The sequence below is a fragment of the Dama dama genome, chromosome X, assembly GCF_033118175.1.
Source record: "Dama dama isolate Ldn47 chromosome X, ASM3311817v1, whole genome shotgun sequence".
Taxonomy (NCBI): domain Eukaryota; kingdom Metazoa; phylum Chordata; class Mammalia; order Artiodactyla; family Cervidae; genus Dama; species Dama dama.
In genome coordinates, this window is record NC_083714.1 from 59,335,700 (window position 1) to 59,360,196 (window position 24,497).

Below are 24,497 nucleotides of genomic sequence, written 5' to 3' on the forward strand. Positions count from 1 at the left end.
TCAGAATGATTCTTTAGAAATCTGAGGCTATCAGAGTTGGAAGCAATGCGAAAATAATTGTGGATTATTATTGTATGACGGTAGTGGCAGCTGGACCATTTTTTTTCTTTGTATTCAGTCTTTCTTCTTCATTTTCCCAGAAACCTTATATCCCAAGGTTTAACTCAGAAGCAAATCTCATATAGGTGATAAACCTCGCCAGACATGGTACGTAATATAATTTCAGACAGACACTTAAGTGTTCTTTGGAAAGACCCTAGGGAGTGAGGCAGTTTTATATCTAGACATCCTAGATACTATTACTTTTATTTACTCTCTGACAATGTGTGTGGGTAGTTGTATCAGACATGAAGCAAGGTTATCTCTTAAATATTATACCTGTGAACTTAAGCGTCAGTTTTTGTATTTTGTTGTCCAAACTGCTATCATTGCAGAAAAAATTTTGTTCCAGTAAAAACTAATAAATGGGTACTCACTCTCCCAAATCTTTTTATGAACATGTGTACACACTCATGCAAAAGCAGGGCTGGGAAGTGAGAGTCAGTACCAATTTTACTTTTGCATCAATATTTAGGATATGTGTGCAGAGGGTAGGAATGAGGGTGGGGAGAGGAAGAAGTAGAAGATATATTGTATGTACCAGGGGGGAAGTAGAAACTGCCTGCAACTATTATTCAGGTCATCTGCCTCATGATCAATTTTTTAATTGCCTTAACTGATTGAGCCAATATTTAAATGATAAAATATTTCACTTTCAATTCAGTTTGCCCCCTCACAGCTGTCCCCTACACCTTCACTAATCTTTATATAACTTTTGACCACCACTTTTGTTGAACATTTGAGATGTGTGGTAGACAAACTGGAACAATATGTAGAAAGTAGTCTAAGAAAATTATCAAAAGCCAAAACCACTTGTTTGACTATTCTTACAAACTCTGCTATTGTATCTCTGTCAGTCTATGGAAAGGTGTTAGCTCTTCATTTCTAGTAAATCCAATTCCAGTAGCAACACATTCTTGTCAGGAGAGCAGAAGAATTGACCTTAAAAACCAAATCCTATTCTCTGGTCACAGATCACTGAACTCAGAAAGTAAGTGGATAATTTCTCCATCACCTTACTTCATCAAAGTGCGTCCTTATTTTAACCTAGCTATGTTTCTAGAGAATTCCTCAAGCTTATTTTCTTGACCCCCTTCCCTACCCTCAATTTCCCCACAATAGATCTCTTAACTATGAAGAGAGAGATTTTTGAATGTTATTATTAGTTTTTACTATAAGAAGTAATGAAATCACTGCCGGTGAAAGCCAATCAAAAGTTTTTAATAAAAAAAAAAGGTTTTAATAATGCCTAAGACTCCCTTGTTGTCTATTATGTTGCTTAGTGAACACTGTCCTCTTAGAACTCTTAGTACATATCCCTATTATATAAAAGAACCAGGGCACTAAATGCCATTTAGTGACTGCTCTACCTCTTTTGCATTTGCAGATCTTGTATGCTTTTCTGTTTTTGCAGTATGTCTTTAAGGACTTTCAGCTCTTAGGATCACACCTTTAAAGTGATTCTTAGAATTATAGTTGTGATGTTTCAATTGGATACAATATGATTCCCTTGTGAGGTATTCTGGTCATTGATATAACTCTTTAGCTATGTATTGTGAAAACTAAACAAAAGAGTATAAAAAAGTATAGCTACTAAACTGAGACTACTAAGACTTAGTAATATAAATTTTTATTCTTTTGCTTAATTGAAAACATTTTCTCGGCAGGAATGCAAGCCAAAAATGTGGAGAAGCATCATAATACAGAAAGGAAATGCTCTTCTAATACAGGAGGTTCAAGAAGAAGATGGGGGAAATTACACTTGTGAGCTTAAGTATGAAGGAAAACTTGTAAGAAGAACAACTGAATTGAAAGTTACAGGTAAGCATTAGTTTTACCAAACCGTAGCAAATAAGATTTTAAGTATAATTGGGTACAGGAAGAAAAAGTTTCCAAACAAAGAGTAAATTGCTGTGACTTTAGCATTATCTACAAATGAAATAGTTGTGAAGGTCACAATTAATAAGTTGTAGTGCTAATCTCTATGTGGATTCAGTTCAATCGCTCAGTCGTGTGCAACTCTTTGCGACCCAATGAACCACAGAACGCCAGGCCTCCCTGTCAATCACCAACTCCTGGAGTCCACCCAAACTCATGTCCATTTAGTCGGTGATGCCATCCAACCATCTCATTCTCTGTCTTCCCTTTATCCTCCTGCCCTCAATCTTTCCAAGCATCCGGGTCTTCTCAAATGAGTCAGCTCTTCACATCAGGTGGCCAAAGTATTGGAGTTTCAGCTTCAACATCAGTCTCACCAAAGAACACCCAGGACTGATCTCCTTTAGGATGGACTGGTTGGATCTCCTTGCAGTCCAAGGGACTCTCAAGAGTCTTCTCCAACACCACAGTTCAAAAGCATCAGTTCTTCGGTGCTCAGCTTTCTTTATAGTCCAACTCTCACATCCATATATGACTACTGGAAAAACCATAGCCTTGACTAGACGGACCTTTGTTGACAAAGTAATGTCTCTGCTTTTTAATATACTCTCTAGGTTGGTCATAACTTTCCTTCCAAGGAGTAAGCATCTTTTAATTTCATGGCTGCAATCACCATCTGCAGTGATTTTGGAGTCCAGAAAAATAAAGTCAGCCACTGTTTCCACTGTTTCCCCATCTATTTGCCATGAAGTGATGGGACCAGTTGCCATGATCTTAGTTTTCTGAATGTTGAGCTTTAAGCCAACTTTTTCACTCTCCTCTTTCACTTTCATCAAGAGGCTTTTTAGTTCCTCTTCACTTTGTGCCATAAGGGTGGTGTCATCTGCATATCTGAGGTTATTGATATTTCTCCCAGCAATCTTGATTCCAGCTTGTGCTTCATCCAGCCCAGCATTTCTCATGATGTACTCTGCATATAAGTTAAATAAGCAGGGTGACAATATACAGCCTTGACATACTCCTTTTCCTATTTGGAACCAGTCTTTTGTTCCATGTCCAGCTCTAACTGTTGCTTCCTGACCTGCATACAGGTTTCTCAAAAAGGCAGGTCAGGTGGTCTGGTATTCCAATCTCTTTCAGAATTTTCCAGTTTATTTTGATCCACACAGTCAAAGGCCTTGGCATAGTCAATAAAGCAGAAATAGATGTTTTTTTCTGGAACTCTCTTGCTTTTTCAATGATCCATTGGATGTTGGCAATTTGACCTCTGGTTACTCTCCCTTTTCTAAAACCAGCTTGAACATCTGGAAGTTCATGGTTCACCTATTACTAAAGCCTGGCTTGGAGAAGTTTAAGCATCATTTTACTAGCGTGTGAGATGGGTGCAATTGTGTGGCAGTTTGAGCATTCTTTGGCATTGCCTTTCCCTGGGATTGGAATGAAAACTGACCTTTTTCAGTCCTGTGGCCACTGCTGAGTTTTCCAAATTTGCTGGCATATTGAGTGCAGCACTTTCACAGCATCATCTTTCAGGATTTGAAATAGCTCAACTGGAATTCCATCACCTCCACTAGCTTTGTTCATAGTGTTGCTTTCTAAGGCCCACTTGACTTCACATTTCAGGATGTCTAGCGCTAGTTGAATGATCACACCATTGTGACTATCAGGGTCATGAAGATCTTTTTTATACAGTTCTTCTGTGTATTCTTGCCACCTCTTCTTAGTATCTTCTGCTTCTATTAGGTCCCTACCATTTCTGTCCCTTATTGAGCCCATCTCTGCATGGAATGTTCCCTTGGTAGCTCTAAGTTTCTTGAAGAGATCACTAGTCTGTCCCATTCTATTGTTTTCCTCTATTTCTTTTCATTGATTGCTGAGGAAAGCTTTCTTATCTCTCCTTGCTATTCTTTGGAACTCTGCATTCAAATGAGTATATCTTTCCTTTTCTCCTTTGCTTTTTACTTCTCTTCTTTTCACAGCTATTTGTAAGGCCTCCTCAGACAGCCATTTTGCTTTTTTGCATTTCTTTCTCTTGGGGATGGTCTTGATCCCTGTTTCCTGTACAATGTCATGAACCTCCGTCCATAGTTCATCAAGCATCTATCATATCTAGTCCCTTAAATCTATTTCTCACTTCCACTGTATAGTCACAAGGGATTTGATTTAGGTCATACCTGAATGGTCTAGTGGTTTTCTCCACTTTCTTCAATTTCAGTCTGAATTTGTCAATAACGGGTTCATGATCTGAGCCACAGTGAGCTCCTGGTCTTGTTTTTGCTGACTGTATAGAGCTTCTCCATCTTCAGCTGCAAAGAATATAATCAATCTGATTTCGGTGTTAACCATCTGCTGATGTCCATGGGTAGAGTCTTCTCTTATGTTGTTGGAAGAGGGTGTTTGTTATAACCAGTGAGTTATCTTGGCAGACCTCTATTAGCCTTTGCCCTGCTTCATTCTGTACTCCAAGGCCAGATTTGCCTGTTACTCCAGGTGTTTATTGACTTCCTACTTTTGCAATCCAGTCACATATAATGAAAAGGACATCTTTTTTGGGTGTTAGTTCTATGTGGAATATGGGCAATTAATTTAGTGAACATGTTACCAGCTGCTGCATATCTGTTCTCCACTTTTATGTAAGGTCCTAAACTCTTCAGGGTATCACTGATCATTACTAAGCATTACAGGAAAGATATGCTGGGACCACTTTAGAATGTGGACTTAACCCATATGTGGAATCTCCTTGTAAGTTGAAGGCTGCCTCAGAATGAGGCACTGTTGGGCTCTTGGAATGAAATCATCTTGGACTGAATCCAAAATATCATTTATACAGAATTTCTCATAAATGAGTGTTGTTACTGTGAGGTTCTAGTGATTCTTAATTGGAGCAACTCCAAATGAATAGCATGTACATATGTATTATATATATATATGTAATACATACATACACAATGGGCTTCCCTGGTGGCTTAAACAGTAAAAAATCCACTTGCAGTGCAGGAGACATGGGTTTGATCCCTGGGATGGGAAGATCCCCTGGAGGAGGGCATGGCAACCCACTCCAGTATCCTTGCCTGGAGAATCCCCATGGACAGGGGAGCGTGGTGGGCTACAGTCCATGGGGTCACAAAGAGCCAGACATGACTAAGCAACTAAACACAGCACATGTATTTAATACCTGAAGTACAAATGAAGTGTAAATTAGTAATCTTCTCATAATGGAAGAAAAATACTCATAAAATTCTTACCTGGTAGAGAATATTAGAAATTGATTATCAGCAAAACGGAGCAAAACCTAATACCATAAGTTAGCCCTGACAGTGGGTGTGATGGACCTTAAGAAACTGTGACAAAAAGTCCACCTACTATAGTTCCTGAGCAAGTCTGGACTCATTTGCTTCTTGAGAGTCCCTTGGACTCCTAGGAGATCCAACCAGTCCTTCCTAAAGGAAACCAGTCCTGAGCATTCATTGGAAGGACTGATGTTTTAGCTGAAACTCCAATACTTTGGTCACCTGATGTGAAAAACTGACTCATTGGAAAAGACCCTGATGTTGGGAAAGATTGAAGGCAGGAGGAGAAGGGGACGGCAGAGGATGAGATGTTTGGATGGCATCACTGATTCAGTGGACATGAGTTTGAGTAAACTCCAGGAGTTGTTGATGGACAGGGAGGCCTGGTGTGCTGCAGTCCATAGGGTCGCAAAGAGTCAGACACAACTGAGCAACTGAACTGAATTGAGCTGGACTATTGTCCCTGAGCAAGTCTGGACTCACTTTCTTCTTCTTATATATGTTTTAGATGTGTGTATGTATGTAAGAATTTACATACACATTTTTGTATTGTGGATACAATTTGAGCCATGGTAAAATTTGACATTATCCAGAAAAGTGTTAATATTGACTGCAGTGATTAATTTATGACTAATGTACTTGAGCGTTACCCATTTAACTATCTAATGTTGACATCAACTAGTTAGTTATAGCGTATTCTCATTAATGTTAGAAATACAGATTTTCTTCTACAGTATCTTTTGTTTATGTCTAGCTAGCTGACTTTTGGGGGATAGTGTTAAAATCAGTCTACTAAAAATGATACTTGCTTAGTAAGTTCATTTCTATGACTCATATATTTAATTAAGTTTTTGATCCTTGAGAGTCAACTAGTTTCTTTTTCATCTTTTTCTAAATTCTGAATATTAACAAATGTGTAAATCTATATTTTCATTAAAACTTTTATATATACATACTTTATAAAGTATGCGTATGTAATAATCATTCTTAGTCTTAGTTTATAAAGTACCTCCTGTGAAGGTTTGAATTATTATTTTGATTAGAATTATATTTTGCTTCCCCCATGAGCCTTCAAAATAACTACCATATCGGGTCAATCCCAAATAGCAAAGATCTGCTTCTGATTTCCTCAATATGAACTAGACTTCTGCCTCATGCATGCAGAAGAATCTATCAGAGGCAGTTTTACATCATCAATAAGTGACCTGACCATGCACAGATCCTTGCAGTATCATCACTTTAACCAGAATCACAAAATTCTTATCAAATGCTTTCAGAACACTTCCATTTGGGAGTCATTTAGTAAACTTTGTCACGTTCTAGTGTTTGGCTTATATTTTAAGTCAGACCAGAATAAAGTAAACACCAAACCTCTTTCATGCTTTCATCTATTGGATTATGGTGACAGTATATTTGTTTCTTTAGTTTATTTGTAGATTCTGGAAAATTTGAACTGGAGCTACTTATTTGGGGTGTCTTATAAGGTGTTAATTCACTTACCCTAAAATTTCAAAAGAGTTGAACTAGGGATTTAAAAGTTCACCTGAACTCTACCTCTCAGAGTTTTTCAGATTTTTTTTTTAATATATATTTATTTATTTATTTGACTGCATGAGGTCTTAGTTACAGCACATGGGATCTTGTTCCCTGACCAGGGTTTTGAACCCGGGCCCCCTGCATTGGAAGCAGAGAGTCTTAGCCACTGAACCACCAGGGAAGTCCCCAGTTTTTCAGATTTTAATGTGCATCAGAACCACATGAGAAAACCCAGGGGTGGTAAAATTGAGACCCCTTAATTACAGATTCCCATTTATCTCTTCCAGATTCTAACATAGTACATCAGTGAGACTGGAAATTTAACTTTCTGTCCTGGGGACTCTTTTGTATGCCTTTCAAGGATCATGCTTTGAGAAATGTTAGCTGAGGGAACGATGCTAAAGAAGTCAGTCACAGGTTTGATCCCCTTGTAAGCATGTTAGTTCATACACACACAGACACACATGCACACACACACATATACCCCAAAACTAATTTTTATAGGCCCCAAATTGTTTCACTTAAGCTCCTAAGAGCTGTTATTGTTGTAGCCACGCATTCCGGGAAACAAAGTCACTCAGAAGGACAATGCAGATAGTGGAGTGCAGTTTATTACACCGGTGGTCCCAAGGCAGAGTCTCCTCTTAGCCAAGGACCCCAACCAGTTTTTGTGAAAACCTTATATACCCTAAGTATAACCTCCCCAAATTCTCTGAAACTAGTCTGAACAAAGGAAACCAAAGATACAATCAAAGTTAACTTGTGATTCATATGCCTTAAACCTAGGCAGTTAACAGTGGACAATTATCAATAGGGCTGTGGTCATACCCCAATAAGCATAATAGAATTTATGATTCTATTTGGTTACACAGATACTTAGGGTATTCTTTTAGGCGAGAGTCTAGCTACAAGCTCTGGGGCTCTTCCATCTGGGGGGGGGGGTCTGGTTTTCCAGTTGATATGTCGTTTCCACAGATACTGGGCATATAGCTCAAAGTCCACAGTCCAGCCCAAGATGGAGTCCTGTTTTCAAGATGGAGCCTGTTCTGTCTGTTTCCTCCTTCATTATGAAAATAGAGTTTTGGTCACTAAGGAAAATCTGTCAAGGGAGGGTGAGGATAAAACCTCAGACACTGAAACAATAATTTATTTATTTTCTATTTAAATAAAAATGTACCTTGTATGTATTACATACTAGAAGAAAATAATTCAAACGTATCCTTGAGCCATTGTTCATATAATAAGATATCAAGTTGATGTATTTATTTACACACTTCAAATGTTATACTTGACATAGAGAAAAAAATGGCTTCTTGGTTTGGAAGTTCAAGAGGTTGCTCTGTGAAGATTTATTTTTATTTGCAATATTGTCTAATTGTATTAGTCTTCCTTTCCTTGATTAAAGAGGAATTAACAGATTATCCTCTCATATTTCAAAATATAATGCTGGAATTATTTAAAGAGTAACCTGCTCATACTTGTTTTGAGTTTAGCAATATGCAAGCATGGGCTAGGAATTTTAATACAAAATTCATAAGATTGCTTAATTACAAAATCATGTAGATAGAGATTTTTAAGATTGTGTATTGCAACTATGCAAGTTTTAAGAGATGAATTTCTGACTGTTTTTTAAATTTATAAATCTGAGAAATATTTCTTCAGTGAAACAAGTGTTCTCTTAAAGTCTATTGGTGTTACTTGCTTTAAATAGATCAGTTATAAAAAAAGATCCAGTTATTCAAAACTGATTAGTTAGAAGGCAATAATTGGTTTTATGAAATGATTTTTTTCAATACAAAAGAAGTTTTCATAAGATTTATTTAAATAATCAGCTGTCCTACTGCATTTTAGTAGGGTTTTGTTAAAATGCAACTTTTCTGTAATACTTTTAATATTTAAATCATAGCAGACTTGTACAGTGTTATTATAGACATTTCTTTTTATTCTTCTGGAGGCTGCAGATAAATAGGGAGTGGTTTTACAACATATATAATGTATATAATGCTGTATTTAGGTCATTTGCCAAAGATGCTAACAACTAAGTTTCCCCACAGTATATTTCAGGTGGTTTTGCTAAGGATTTTTTTTTTTTTCCCCTCTATTGTCACACTGAATTTTGTGCAGAAGGCTAGTCGAAGTGATAAGGAGAGAAGGGAAGGTTGATTATATGAGAATGTAAAACAGGTGATAACAAAAGAAGGAGAAGAGGAGTGGGAGAGGGTGAGCAAGATAATGGACTGTATAAGTGTGTTCACTCCCTCAGTTGTGTTTGACTCTTTATGACCCTATGGATTGTAGCCTGCCAGACTCCTCTGTCCATGGCATTCTCCGGGCAAGAATACTGGAGTGAGTTGCCATGCCCTCCTCCAGGGGATCTTCCCAACCAGGGATTGAACCACATCTCTCACATCTCCTACATTGGCAGGGGGATTCTTCACCACTAGCGCCACCTGGGGAGAAGGAAATGGCAACCCACTCCAGTACTCTTGCCCGGAGAATCCTGGGGACAGAGGGGCCTGGTGGGCGGGCTGCCGTCTATGGAGTCGCACAGGGTAGGGCAGAACTGGAGCGACTTAGCAGCAGCAGCGCCACCTGGAAAGCCAGGTGGACTAAGGATAATGGACTAAGTGAAAGCAAAAGTCATTCAGTCTTGTCCGACTTTGCGACCCCGTGGACTGTATAGCATTCTCTAGGCCAGAAAGTGGAATGGGTAGCCTTTCCCTTCTCCAGGGGATCTTCCCAACCTAGGGATTGAACCCAGGTCTCCCACATTGCAGGCAGACTCTTTACCAGCTGAGCCACAAGGGAAGCCCTATGGGCTAAGGTTTCCTATTATAGTAAAGGAGAATGTCTGCCTTCAGAAGGTCAAAGACAGTCATAAATTACAGGAGCTCCCAAAATGAACCCAAGCAGGAAGCCAACACTAATTAACTGTATTTAGAATATAATTCACCCTTCACCTGACAAATCATTCACAAATACATTATTTTATGCAGTGTTTTAGAAATGCATATTGACTATTTAGGATAAACATTAACCTGTTCTCTGGGGAAATATGCAAATAATGCCTCTACTCCTGATTCTTTTAAACAGCTCTAGAGTTCCTGATTTAAGTAAGACTCTTCGGTTATTAGGGATAAGAGATTTCTTAACCCATTGGTGTCTGAATGTCATGTTTGGAAAGAGAGGTTTATTCTATGAATAGGTTACAAAGATTTGCTGCTAGATTACTATAAGCAATAGCAGCAAATCAATCTGGACATACAAAACTTGATTAAATTGCAAACTGGAAGTCTTTGGTGAAGATTTTCAAATCCATGGCTTCAGTAAATGCTTTTAATTTCACTTTGCAAAGTTAAAACCAACTGTAGTACATTGTTGCAGATGTCCGTTAGACTGCATAGCCTGTTAGAATAATCTTCCTTTGGTGTGGAGAATGGCATCTATTTACACATAGAGGAAGTAGTTTTGCATCAGATTTGAAAACAGACTTTTCCTGAACTCTGGCTCTTTTATGCCTCTATTGTTAATCCTGAGACCCTGGGGAGAGAATGGTTTTAGGAAAAACAGTGGAATTTAAAGATTTGGTGGAGAGTTGGGGGAATTTAAAACATGGAGATTCTGACTGAGTGATAATAATACAACAGGAGAAGTGATCTCTAAGCCAACAACTAAGTAATCAGATTAGGGGCCCCCAGAGATTTAATGTCTATTGACAGCTCACCATGTAGCAGACATTGTGCAGACATTCATTTTCTCATTTATTCATCACAACAACCATATGAGAGTGGATATTATTGTTTTCCCCATTTTATAAAAGATGAGACTAAAACATAGAGGGGTGAACTTATGTCCCAAGGTCACATACTTTGTAATGGGCCAAGTACAGATATGAATCTAGGTCTTTCTAACTCTCAAATATAACTTTTCAAACATCGCCAAACACTAACCAATTTCATCTATCAATATGTATTATGTACATTGAAACAGATGTCAAAATAGTGATCACCTTGTGTACCATTCTACTATGATGTCCTTTTTGGACATTAACTGTTCGGTCTTCAATAAGTCCCTGGTTTGTTGTAGCCACATGTTCTGGAACACAAACTCACTCAGAAGGACAATGCAGATAGTGGAGTGCAGTTTATTACACCAGTGGGCCCAAGGCAGAGTCTCCTCTTAGCCAAGGACCCCAACCAGTTTTTGTGAAAACCTTATATACCCTAAGTGTATGTGCCCAAACCCACCACCCCAATTCCCTGAAACTAGTCTGAATAAAGGAAAAAGAAAGATACAATCAATGTTAACCTGTGATTCATATGTCTTCAGCCTAGGTAGTTAAGAGTGGACAATTATCAATAGACCTGTGGTCATGCCCCAATAAGTGTAGATAGAATTTATGATTCTATTTGATTACACACATAATTAGGGTATTCTTTTAGGTGACAGAGAGTCCAGGTATGAACCCTGGGACTCTTCCCCCCGGGGGCCTCGTTTTCCAGTTGGTATGTTGTTTCCATAGATACTGGGGATATAGCTCAAAGTCCACAGTCCAACCCAAGGTGGAGTCCTGCTTTCAAGATAAAGCTTGTTCTGTCTGTTTCCTCCTTCAGGTTGAATTTAGATAACCCCAGAAAGAATACACTTGACATTTTGGAGCCTAATCCTTATCTCTCAGTGAGCACTTTAGATGAGATCAGTAGTAATGGTGTAATTAACTCAGAATTTAGGATGATGCCAGGATAAAAACAAGGAACAGTGTGGTGCCAGGAGAAATAAGAATATACAGAAGATGGAATTTTCCAAGCTGTATGTTTTGGTGCCATATGACCCTGTTAATAGAAAATCCATGTTGAGAAAAAATGGAATCCACTAAGATTCATTGTAGTTATGGCAATTATTTCAAGTTAGTTATTCTCCATTTAATCAATGGAGAATAGTATAGTTAAACAACATTGATTCAGTATGTAGAGAATAATCATCACATAAATCAGTGCCTACTCTGTGCAGCCAGGAGTGTAAGATCCAAGTCTCTAATGTGGTTCTTGAAGGAGATGGGTAGAAACAGAATTATGTTTCCTTTGAAATCTGTGAAAACTTTAAATGTGTTCATTAGGACAAATAGTGATTCTCCAACTGTATTCTATGGAGCTCCAATTCTAAGAGATTTTAGTAGTTATTTTTGGGAGAGAGAAAGGAAAGGAAGAGAGGGGAATACAGAGAGATTCTGTAGCAATGTGTTAATCTGCTGGGTCAAAGTTATATAGCTTTTCTTTTTGCAAGGCATTTCGAGGCATCTTATTGCATATAATAGTCTAATATGTATTATAATTTTCTAAAACTTTTTCTAAATAATTATTTAATAACTTAAATAATGTAAGTTATTATTATGTTAAATAATTATTTAAAACTTTTTCTAAATAATTTTCTAAACTTTTAAGGCTACATAACCCTTCTTCCCCTGGTTGAGAGTATCTGAGAATGCTGTTTCATGGAACAAACTGTAAAAAAAAAAAAGCTAAGTGAGTAGTCAAGTAAGTACCTAGTCTATTGGCATCCCACTGATGACTGTATCAATATAACAGTTCCAAGAAGATACTTAACAAGCATTAACTTTATGTTACAATTATAATCTTATTTTCTGTTGTTTATCTTTTATGTGCTCAACTAGTCTCTAAGCTCCTTAAGGACAGGGATTTGTTGACTAATTCTTTTCCATGTCCCCAAGTGTTGAGCACATAGTAAGTACTCAGACATTATGTGTAGCGTGGATGGGTTGGGTGTTTATTTCATCGATGAGTGCTTCAGTTGGGTACAAATAAGACAGCTTTATAGAGAACTTTATGATTTCCAAACAGTTTCCCTTCTGAGACCTCATTCTGTTTCTCACAGAACTTTATGGAGTTGGCAGCAAAGAATGTTGTTGTTATCATTATTCATATTTTTCCACAGAGTTAATTTTTTCAGCTCAGAGTGTTTAAGCCATTTGCCCTTGGCTGGGAGCTGGTGAATGGCATAGCGAGGACTAGAACCCCTATCTTCTGATTCCTAACACGATACTTTCCTATCCTACCCTACTGTCCATAGTCCCTTAACCCTGGGTTCTGAGCCAGAAGAAAAAGAGATACACCCCAAGGAGAACTCCAAAGATGGTGCCTCAGAGCTCAGGTCTATGGTATTCTGTATTCTGTGCATGTGCATGCTCAGTCACTGAGTCCTGTCTGACTCTTTGTGACCCGATGGACTGTCAGCCTCCTCTGTCCATAGGATTCTCCAGGAAAGAATATTGGAGTGGGTTGCCATTTCCTTCTCCAGGGGATCTTCCTGATCCAGGGATTGAACTCCTGTCTCCTGCATTGCAGGTGGATTCCTGCATTGCACACAAAGGTAGCCCACGGATCCCTGAAATAACCTGTTATTTTAAATACTTATTTGCCAATCCACTGTTTTGGCTTTCAGAAGAAATAGCTCTGATTCAATTCCTTCTATAAAAGGAAAAACATGTAATGCTGATGGCTGAATCTAAGCCAGTGAAGGGGAAATCCCCTAATCAGTACTTAAATACTTCTAGCAGCCAGGCAGGTCATATACCTGAGTGACTGTGTGAGGCCACAGGGAGGGGCAAGTTGGGGAGAGTCTTAGCAGTACCAACTCAGCCCTATCTGATTGCTGTTATATGAAATTAAGGACCCAATGCTGCTAGGCTCCCTAATTTTTGAAGAGATGCTAGAAGTCTGGATTTTTGTGTGAAAATCCCTGCTTGTTGAGCACTGTGTGGACCAAATAGAACATTGTAGTAGTAGTAGTGTTAGTAGTAGTCACTCAGTCATGTCTGACTCTGTGACCCCATAGACTGTAGCCTGCCAGACTCCTCTGTCCATAGAATTCTCCAGGCAAGAGTACTGGAATGGCTAACCATTCCTTTCTCCAGGGGATCTTCCTGACCCTCCAGACAGGGATTGAACCCATGTCTCCTTCCTGCATTGCAAGCAGATTCTTTACCATCTGAATCACTAGAGAAGCTCAAATAAAATATGTCTGTAGGCTAAATTCTATTTGGAGACTGCCTATTCGTGACCTTATGACCTTTGCCTTAAAGGATTTCACTCAGTAGCACCTTTAAACAAGTGACTGACTGTGTGGCTGGTGCAGACTCTGCTCCCTATTTCCATCTCCAGGAACAAGTGGGGAAAAAATCTTTAAGTGGTTTGGGGAGCAGTTAACAGACTAACTGGGAATAGCACTCAGAAGTTATCCTAATCACGAGATCCAATAGACTGGTCAATCCAAGTGGAGAGTGAAAGGCACAATTTATGGATGTAATACTACAAGAAGGGTATTGACAAATTGATTACCTTCCAGAGAAGAGTGATTTAGATGATGAAGCAAGTTGGTCTCAAATGTTTCAGATAAATGAAGGGCCCTGGGGATAAAGCACCCACCTTAGAGCTGGCCTGAAGCAGTGGCGTGTGAAGCACAGAGGGGAACAAATCACTGGTGTGTGTTCTCTCTCCTTCCTGTTCCATATGAGCAGCCAGTTAGCATGCTCTGAATGTCAGTATCCTGATTATCACGTGAGAATATATCTCATTTATACCTTTTGTGTGACTTAATAAGGAAACACCTCAGCAGTCAATAGTTCTTGGCTACATTAAGGGAACTTTCACATGACTGACTGTGCATTTCATAATTGACTGTTTTTATTGCAGTCACAGGTGCACAAGTCTTATGACCCAAACCGGCTTGCAGCAGCTCCTTTGCCTTTCCTCCTAGGCCTCCCTCTTTTCCTGGGTCACCCTGGCCTTTCCTACCCTACCCCACCCACCCTGAATGACATCTTTTCCCCTCTCCGGCTCTTTTATTTGTCCTCATGTCCTATCTTCTTTGTATCCCATCTCCCCAGACCCTCACTTTCTGGCGGGGTGAATCTAATATTTCAATGAAATAAAGAATTCATGACTGCTTATGGCCAAAACGTTTCCCTTCTAAGCAAACATATTTGCAAGTTAATAGATACTTCAATCCTGTAACTCACAGGCATGACTAATAGTGGGAATTTCTGGCAGCTTTGCATTGCTTGTGGGGGGCCTTTCCCAGAGTGCCACAATTCATACCCAGCAGGTAGCTGTTTGCTCCTTCTAGAAACAAGGTCAGTTCTACTCATGACCTTGGGGGACAAGGAGGAAAGAAAAAGCCTACTTAGAATTAGTGGAAAGGAGGGCCTTGAATCAGTCTAAAGAGTGATTTTTTTTCCCTTCCTCTTCTGCCACTCTTATTTTGTCTCTCCTTTCTCTCCCTTATTTCCCTCCCTTTGCCTCAACCTATGACACAGAGCTGGGGTTTCCCAACTGGCTCAGTGGTAAAGAATCTCCCTGCCAGTACAGAAGTATGTAGGAGATGCAGGTTCAATCCCTGGGTCAGGAAGATCCCCTAGAGGAGGAAGTGGCAACCCACTCCAGTATTCTTGCCTGGGAAATCCCATGGTCAGAGGAGTCTGGTGGGCTATACAGTCCATGGGGTCACAAAGAGCTGGACATGATTGAGCAACTGAGCACATGCGTGACACAGTGCTATCTCTTAACCCTATTGGTGACAGCCAGGTTCAAAGAGATTTCTAGTCGCTGTCCTAGGAAAATGTTTGTGTCATGTGTCTATGCCCTACAGGGAGATGAACGAACACTGTTAAACTGTCCCATCAGCAGAAAGACACTTCTGTTTCTCTGCACAGTCAAGGACTGTGACAACATTCATTCCTGTGGGATTATTTCACAAGTAGCTGTACAGGAGACAAGCTCGGAGGGCTAGAGGTGAACAAGTTAGAGCATGTGGCCGCAGAATGTGGCAAACATGCCCAGTCTAGGCCAGTTCTGCTCCAGTGGCTCTCTTCCAGCACCTGAGGTGATCAATGACTCCTTGGCTGACTTTTCTGATTTGAGTTAGGGGCACAAGAGGGGGTTCTTTGGAAGGAATTGTCTTATGACTCTTACAAGTATAGGTATCTGAGATCTGTAAGCACAGATTTCCCTAGTTCCATTATGTTCACCTGTGAGATTCTCAGCTACCTTGCTCTCTGCTAACTGAAATCAGTGGTTTGAGAAGTCTGAGAATATTCTATCAAGCTACCCTTGTAAAGGGATAAAGACTCAAAACTTGATATGGTGGGACATTAGCCATGAACTGGATTCAACAGAGTGGAGTAGATGCTCAGAGAATGCCCACTTACTGGGTCAGGCGTGTACTTTACAATCAGTCAAATTTCACAACAACCTTAAAAGGTTGGTGATAATTACTTACTCCAACTATATAAATAAATGAAAAAGAAATGACTGATACATGTTGATGTTTGGTAGAAACCAACACAGTACTGTAAAGCAATCATCCTTTGATTAAAAATAAATAATTAAAAAAGATTGGTGATATTATCTTTATAAGGGAAGAAATGGAGCCTCAAGATATTCATCTATGATCACACAGCTAGTAAGTGGTGGGGCTAGAATTTTAATCCACTTTTGTTCTAAAACCTTGCTGTTAAAGTAACACGATGGAGACCACTTGCATGGATCTTGCACGCAAGAGTGCTCCATAAATGCCTTTAATTGCTTACTTTTCTGCTTGTTTGCCTGCTTCATGCCTTTATACCCTTTGCCAGGAAACATTTGCACTTCTGGACTTCTTCCAAGAAGTCTTCACAGATTAACTTCATTTTACAATCACCTATTTCTTTCTCCTAAGTTCCCCTGGCAATTTAGTAAAAGTTTTCACCACACTGATGCTAATTTATAATTTATTATCTTAGACATCTTTGTGTAGGTTTTATTTCATCAATTAAATTCATGTTCTTTAAGATTCTTTGTTCCCTTGCAAAGTTTATCTTGACATTTAGACACAAAATACAATTATGGAGCTAGGAGCTGGGCTCAATATTTTCACAGATGTGATCTTATTTAAGCATCAAAAAAGAAAGAGGAGAAATTCTGTGAGGTATTGTCACCTTAGCCCCACTTTACAAATGCTGAAGTTGAAATTTGGAGATGTTAAGTAATTTTCTCAGTGTTTTACAACTGGAATAATAATGCAAGTTTGAAGATTCAGATGCCTATTGTTTCCTCAAAGCCTGAGCCCTTCCACTAGTAAATGCTTATAGAACCATATATTGCTTATAGTTCTATGATCTGATTTGACTACAGTATTCTTATATGTAGGTGGTTAAAACACAAACACACATAGAAATTTTAGCAAAACAAAGAGTAGATTTTAACAAAACAGAGATTCTAAGGAAGACCTGTGGAAAACTGAAAACTTGATTTGCTCCTCTGTATACTGATCCAGAACTAGAAAAGTATGATTCAAATCCTTAGTAGCTGTGTGACTCTGAGAATTTCCACTTACCCTTCTGAATTTTAGTTCTTCCTTCTGGCAAAATGGGGAGGTATAATAGCTTTGCCTAGTGAAGAAAATATAGGAGAACACTTAAAATGGTGTCTGGAGAAATGTCTGTTTAGTTCTTTGGCCCATTTTTTGATTGGGTCATTTATTTTTCTGGAATTGAGCTGCAGGAGTTGCTTGTATATTTTTGAGATTAATCCTTTGTCTGTTGCTTCATTTGCTATTATTTTCTCCCAATCTGAGGGCTGTCTTTTCACCTTACTTATAGTTTCCTTCGTTGTGCAAAAGCTTTTAAGTTTAATTAGGTCCCATTTGTTCATTTTTGCTTTTATTTCCAATATTCTGGGAGGTGGGTCATAGAGGATCCTGCTGTGATTCATGTCGGAGAGTGTTTTGCCTATGTTCTCCTCTAGGAGTTTTAAAGTTTCTGGTCTTACATTTAGATCTTTAATCCATTTTGAGTTTATTTTTGTGTATGGTGTAAGAAAGTGTTCTAGTTTCATTCTTTTACAAGTGGTTGACCAGTTTTCCCAGCACCACTTGTTAAAGAGGTTGTCTTTTTTCCATTGTATATCCTTGCCTCCTTTGTCGAAGATACGGTGTCCAAAGGTTCATGGATTTATCTCTGGGCTTTCTATTCTGTTCCATTGATCTATATTTCTGTCTTTGTGCCAGTACCATACTGTCTTGATGACTGTGGCTTTGTAGCAGAGTCTGAAGACAGGCAGGTTGATTCCTCCAGTTCCATTCTTCTTTCTCAAGATTACTTTGGCTATTCGAGGTTTTTTGTATTTCCATACAAATTGTGAAATTATTTGATGTCTAACAAACACATGAAAAGATGCTCAACATCACTCATTATCAGAGAAATGCAAATCAAAACCACAATGAGGTACCATTACACGCCAGTCGGGATGGCTGCTATCCAAAAGTCTACAAGCAATAAATGCTGGAGAGGGTGTGGAGAAAAGGGAACCCTCTTACACTGTTGGTGGGAATGCAAACTAGTACAGCCACTATGGAGAACAGTGTGGAGATTTCTTTAAAAACTGGAAATAGAACTGCCATATGACCCAGCAATCCCACTCCTGGGCATACACACTGAGGAAACCAGATCTGAAAGAGACACATGCACCCCAATGTTCATCACAGCACTGTTTATAATAGCCAGGACATGGAAGCAACCTAGATGCCCATCAGCAGACGAATGGATAAGGAAGCTGTGGTACATATACACCATGGAATATTACTCAGCCATTAAAAAGAATTCATTTGAATGAGTTCTAATGAGATGGATGAAACTGGAGCCCATTATACAGAGTGAAGTAAGCCAGAAAGATAAAGAACATTACAGCATACTAACACATATATATGGAATTTAGAAAGATGGTAATGATAACCCTATATGCAAAACAGAAAAAGAGACACAGATGTACAGAACAGATTTTTGGACTCTGTGTGAGAAGGCAAGGGTGGGATGTTTCGAGAGAACAGCATGTATATTATCTATAGTGAAACAGATCACCAACCCAGGTGGGATGCATGAGACAAGTGCTCAGGCCTGGTGCACTGGGAAGACCCAGAGGAATCGGGTGGAGAGGGAGGTGGGAGGGGGGATCAGGATGGGGAATACATGTAACTCCATGGCTGCTGATTCATGTCAGTATATGACAAAACCCACTGCAATGTTGTGAAGTAATTAGCCTCCAACTAATAAAAATAAATGAAAAAAAATGGTGTCTGGGAAATAGTAGGTACTCAATAAATAATATTAATTATTATGATTAGTATCATCATCATCATTACTAGAACACTTGGAAAGATGACCTCACAGCCATTTAACACAAGAAAGCAGTCTGATAAATGGTCTAAGGAAAATTGATATTTTTAATAGGGTGCTTGAATTACAGGGGATGAACTTGGAAAATTAGGAAGTTAACCTGGGGCTATGACAAACTCTTAGGGCTATGTAGCCCTAAGCAAAGGCCTACATAGGTTGGTATTTTGGGCAAAACTGTTTCATTCAGGGAGATGCAATCATGTGGAATAATTTGTCAATTAAGGTGGTCACAGCAAATATTGTTGTCTGTAAAAATGAGTTTTTGCAGCCAGAAAAACATTTTAATGATGTGTGAGCCCAGAGCAAAGGCTGCTGAGACAAAGCTGAGGGGAAAATGAGTCCTGAGGACAAGCATGTTATAGAGAATGGCCTTTTCCTGTCCAGCAATTCCTTATGTCATTATGATTCATCAGTGGTGTTTTATAAAAGGCAATTAAATGGCCTCCTTTGGCTGTCAAATAGGAAAATAATTCATCAGTGCAAGTCCATAAATCACTTCTTGGTACTGGGAGAACTTTATATAGCTAGAAGCTCTCCATGATGTGGCACCATGCTCCCACAAGACTACTGAGAAGCACCAGATGCAGAAGCCTACGTGATGAGCTGCATAGGGTCTGCAGGCAGAGAAGGGTGATTCCTTTCTGGGCACATTGCCTTGATCCTCCCTGACTGTTTAGAAAAAAACACTCAATTGTATATCTGGCTTATAGTAATCATTTGATATAGCTGGGTTAGTGTTAGGGTTGGATGAATTCATTTTAATGTTTGGAATCCTTTGCATCAGACTTTACTTGTAGTTTCTGATAATTCTCTTCAACTGTGTTCTAGGAATTTGAGATGGAAAGGCAGTGATCATAATGTTCAGGGATATGGGGTCAATACCCTGAGTCATTTGCTCAATTTTGAAATTCAGGGCTTCATAGCTTCACTATAAGCTATGGCATAAAAGTTGCATATGAAATAATTGGGCTTGAATTTTTCTGATAAAAGGTGTTTAATATCATGATTAAATATAATCTCCCTTGCTTCTAAAACCAGACATCTGTTAGTATCAATTCCCTTATATATTGTGGCAGTAAAATTATCTTCATAATACTATTTAATTTATTTACCTCCTGTCTACAATGAGGGCAACTGGTGGCACAGAGAGTAAAGAATACGCCTGCAATGCAGGAGACCTGGGTTCAATGGCTGGGTAGGGACGATCCCATGGCGGATGGCACTGGCAACCCACTCCAGTATTCTTGCCTGGAGAATCCCATAGACAGCGAAGCCTGGTGTTAGTCCATAGGGTCGCAGTCAGACACTGAGTGACTGAGCACTCACACTGTCTACAATATGAGGTGAAAGGTTAAAAGGACATTTTGGGGCAAGTGAGCAAGTGTTTATTATTTAACTCCATGATTATTAAGCCTGAATCCACAATCAGTATATTTGATATTTTTTAAACTCCATCAAATTCTCATTGTGCTATATAAGTAGAAGTGAACTAAAAAGAGAAATGCTCAGCTGTAATTGAGCTTGTAATATATAATGGTGAGACTAAACAAATGAACACATGTATAAGTATATTAATAATTACAATAAGTGATAGAAAGGAAAATAACTGAGAAATAGGTAGGCTCTTACTTTATACAAGATCATCGGGGAAAGTCGTCTTGAAGCAAAATAACTTTTAAGCAGTTCCCTGAAGTTTAAGAAAAAAACATCTAAGTGAAGAGTGGACAAAAAATATTTCGGAGGGAACAGCACATGTTGGCTTTGAGGTGCCAAAGATCCTGCATGCTTAGGAAACAGGGAGAGAGCAGTGTGGTGGGATCACAAGGTTTTGAACAAAATGAGATTGGAAAGGTAGACAAGGACAAAAGAGCATCATGCCATACAGGGTTTTGATCTTTATCTGAAGACTGGGAGGACACCATTGGATAATTTTAAGTAGAGCAATGTCATATTCATTCTGACTTACATAAAAAAAAAAAAAATCTTCCTTTAGATGCTCCATGGATAATAGATGGAAGGAATCAGGGAGACAAGTTAAGAAGCTATTATATCTTCTTTATCATTTCCACTGTTGGTGGACATCTAGGTTGCCTCCATGTCCTGGCTCTTGTAAATAGCGCTACAATGAACATTGCAGTACATGTGTCTTTTTGAATTATGGTTTTCTTTGGGTATATGCCTAGGAGTGGGATTGCTGGGTCACATGGTCATTCTCTTTTTAGTTTTTAAAGAATCTTTATAGTGTTTTCCATGCGGTACATATATACAATGGAATATTACTCAGTAATAGAAAGAAATGAAATCATGTTATTGGCAGAGACATGGATGGATCTAGAGAATGTAATATAGAGGAAATTAAATCAAGTGAAAGTGAAAGTGAAGTCGCTCAGTCTTGTCCGACTCTTTGTGACCCCATGGACCCCACCAGGCTCCTCTGTCCATGGAATTTTCCAGGCAAGAGTACTGGAGTGGATTGCCATTTCCTTCTCCAAAGATTTCCTGACCCAGGGATCAAAGCCGGGTCTCCTGAATTGCAGGCAGACACTTTGCAATCTGAGCCACCAAGGAAACACAAATATATTAATGCATGTATGTGGAATATGAAAAAAAAATTGGTATAGACAATCTTATTTACAAAGCAGAAATAGAGTCACAGACATAGAGAACAAATGTATGAATACCAAAAGGGAAAGGTGGGTGGGATGAATTGGGAGATTGAGATTGACATGCATATACCATTGATACATGTATAAAATAGATAACTAATGAGAACCTACTGTATAGCACAGGGATATCTACTCAATGCTCTATGGTGACCTAAATGGAAAGATTATCCAAAAAAGAGAGGATATATGTATATGTATAGCTGATTTATTGTGCTATACAGCAGAAACTAAACGCAACACTGTAAAGCAACTATACTCCAATAAAAAATATTAATGACTTTTAAAAGGTAAAAAAGAAAGAAAAAATAAAATGAAAAAAAGAGGCTTATTGCAGTATCCAAAAGGAAGATGATGATGGCTTGGACTGGAGTGGTGGTGTAGTAAAATGTAGACAGATTCAAGACATATTACAGAGATAAAATTGATTGGACTTCCTCTTGATGATTCCTAGGGTTTTGGTAAGTAATGCAGTAGATAGTAGTGGTATTTACTGAAATGAGGAAGAGTCAGGAGGCAAGATTCAAGAGTTATTTTGATGTTGTTATTCAGTCACTGAGTCCTGTTGGACTCTTTGCAAACCCATGGACTGCAGCATGCCAGGCTCCTCTGTCTTCCACTGTTTCCCAGACTTTCCTCAAATTCATGTCCATTGAGTCAGTGATTCTATCTAACCATCTCATCCTCTGCACCCTCTTTGCCTTTGATCTTTCCCAGCATCAGGGTCTTTTTCAATGAGTTGGCTCTTCACATCAGGTGGCAAAGAATTAAAGCTTCAGCACCAGTCTTTCCAATGAATATTTAGGGTTGATTTCCTTTAAGATTGACTGGTTTGATCATGCGGTCCAAGGACTCTCAAGAGTCTTCTCCAGCACCACAATTCAAAAGCATCAATTCTTCAGCACTCATCCTTCTTTATGGTCCAACTCTCACATCCGTAAATGATTACTGGAAAGACCATAGCCTCAACTATATGTACCTTTGTTGCAAAGTGATGTCTCTGTTTTTTAATATGCTGTCTAGATTTGTCATAGCTTTCCTTCCAAGGAGCAAGTGTCTTTTAATTTCGTGGATGCAGTCAACATCCACAGTGATTTTGCTGCCCAAGGGAAAAACTATGTCACTGCTTCTACTTTTTCCCCTTCTATTTGCCATGAAGTGATGGAACCAGATGCTGTGATCTTAGTTATTTGAATGTTGAAGCATTAAGCCATCTTTTTCAGTTTCGTCTTTTACCCTCATCAAGAGACTCTTTAGTTCCTCTTCATTTCTTCCCATTAGAGTGGTATCATCTCCATATCTGAGGTTGTTGATATTTCTCCCAGCAATCTTGATTCTAGCTTGTTATTCACCCAGACTGACATTTTGCATGATGTACTCTTCATATAAGTTAAATAAGTAGAGTGATGATGCACAGCCTTGTTGTACTCCTTCTGTTCTCTTTTGGCCATTTTTTATTTGAGATACACATTTGACATCCTGGTGGAGATGTTGAGTAGGCAGTTAGATACATAACTTCTGCATTCAAGGAGAGATCTGAGATAGAGATATAAATTTTTGAGCTGTCTGCATGGTATATAGGGTAGAATACAATGAAGTACTAAATCGTGTGGGGCAACTGATGATGACGAAAGAAGAGTAATGAAAACTGCCCCTCCTAGGTCCTATGTTACATATTTTCTCCAGAATCAGGGCAGGATAAGAAAGTTACTTGCCATGGTTTATTCAGACCTCATCAAATTGTTAAATATCAAGCATGATGTTTGTACTTGTATTTTTGCTGATATGTAGGGATGACATCCTGTATTTAGATGACATTTGAATCTTTCAGAGCTAGCAGAATATAACTAGTGCCATAATAGCTATGGTCACTATTTATTATATATAAATAAATTTAAATAAAAAAATAAATAAGGATAGAAAAGAGCAACTAAAAAAATTGACACTTAAGCTTGTTGGCCTTTCTGAAGGTGATTGCCTGCCTAGACCAGCAACTACCTTTATAACTTTTTTATATCTTGCTCTGAATTCTTAGTTTCATGTTTACTTCCAACAGGATGATAGTTCCCTAAGTGCAGTAAAACGAAAGGAGCACAGAACCTGGTATATAGTTGGTTCATAATAAATGATAGCTATTATGATATAATTTTCATCACTTCATTGAATGATAATGTCACAGAAGCCCTGTGAAGTAGATGTATTTTACTGGTAAGGAAATCAAAAGGGCTTCCCTGGTGACTCAATGGTAAAGAATCTGCCTGCTAATGTAGGAGACTCAGGTTCAATCCTTGGGTCAAGAAGATCCCCTCGAGGAAGAAATGGCAACCCACAGCAGTATTCTTGCCTGGGAAATCCATGGACAGAGGAACCTGATGGGCTACAGTCCGTGGGGTAACAAAGAACCAGACAGGACTTAACGACTGAACAGCAACAACAACGGAAATCAAAACTCTGAAGTTAAGGAAGTTTCCCAAGGTCATACAGCTATTAAGGGACTAATTTGGAATTAAAGGCCAATTTATTCTACTTTCTAAGCCTATCATCCATACATTCTCAAGTTGAAGCCAGGAGACTGCCGTAGAGAACAGTGGGAGGTAAAGGTTTGATAAAGTTGAGTTGGTTACTAGAGGACCTTCAGTGCCAGAGATAATAACTCCTATTCTTGGACTGTTTGTGAGTATGCACAATGGAGGAGCTATGATTTTTGCCTCACTGATAAACAGGGTCCAGCATTTGGATAATAAGTACCTGTTTCCAAACTAAAGTCCCTCACAATTCTGCATAAACCCTGCTCATTAGCCTGTG

At 38.8% G+C, this 24,497-nt stretch overlaps 1 protein-coding gene across 1 annotated transcript in view; it reads left to right on the forward strand.

Moving 5' to 3' along the window:
- IL1RAPL2 (interleukin 1 receptor accessory protein like 2) overlaps positions 1 to 24,497 on the forward strand; it is a 633,564-nt gene that overhangs the window by 82,792 nt on the left and 526,275 nt on the right. Inside the window, exon 4 of the mRNA XM_061137577.1 lies at positions 1,767 to 1,920. Coding sequence (XP_060993560.1) covers positions 1,767 to 1,920 — 154 coding nt within the window. The remainder of the gene's footprint in view (positions 1 to 1,766; positions 1,921 to 24,497) is intronic.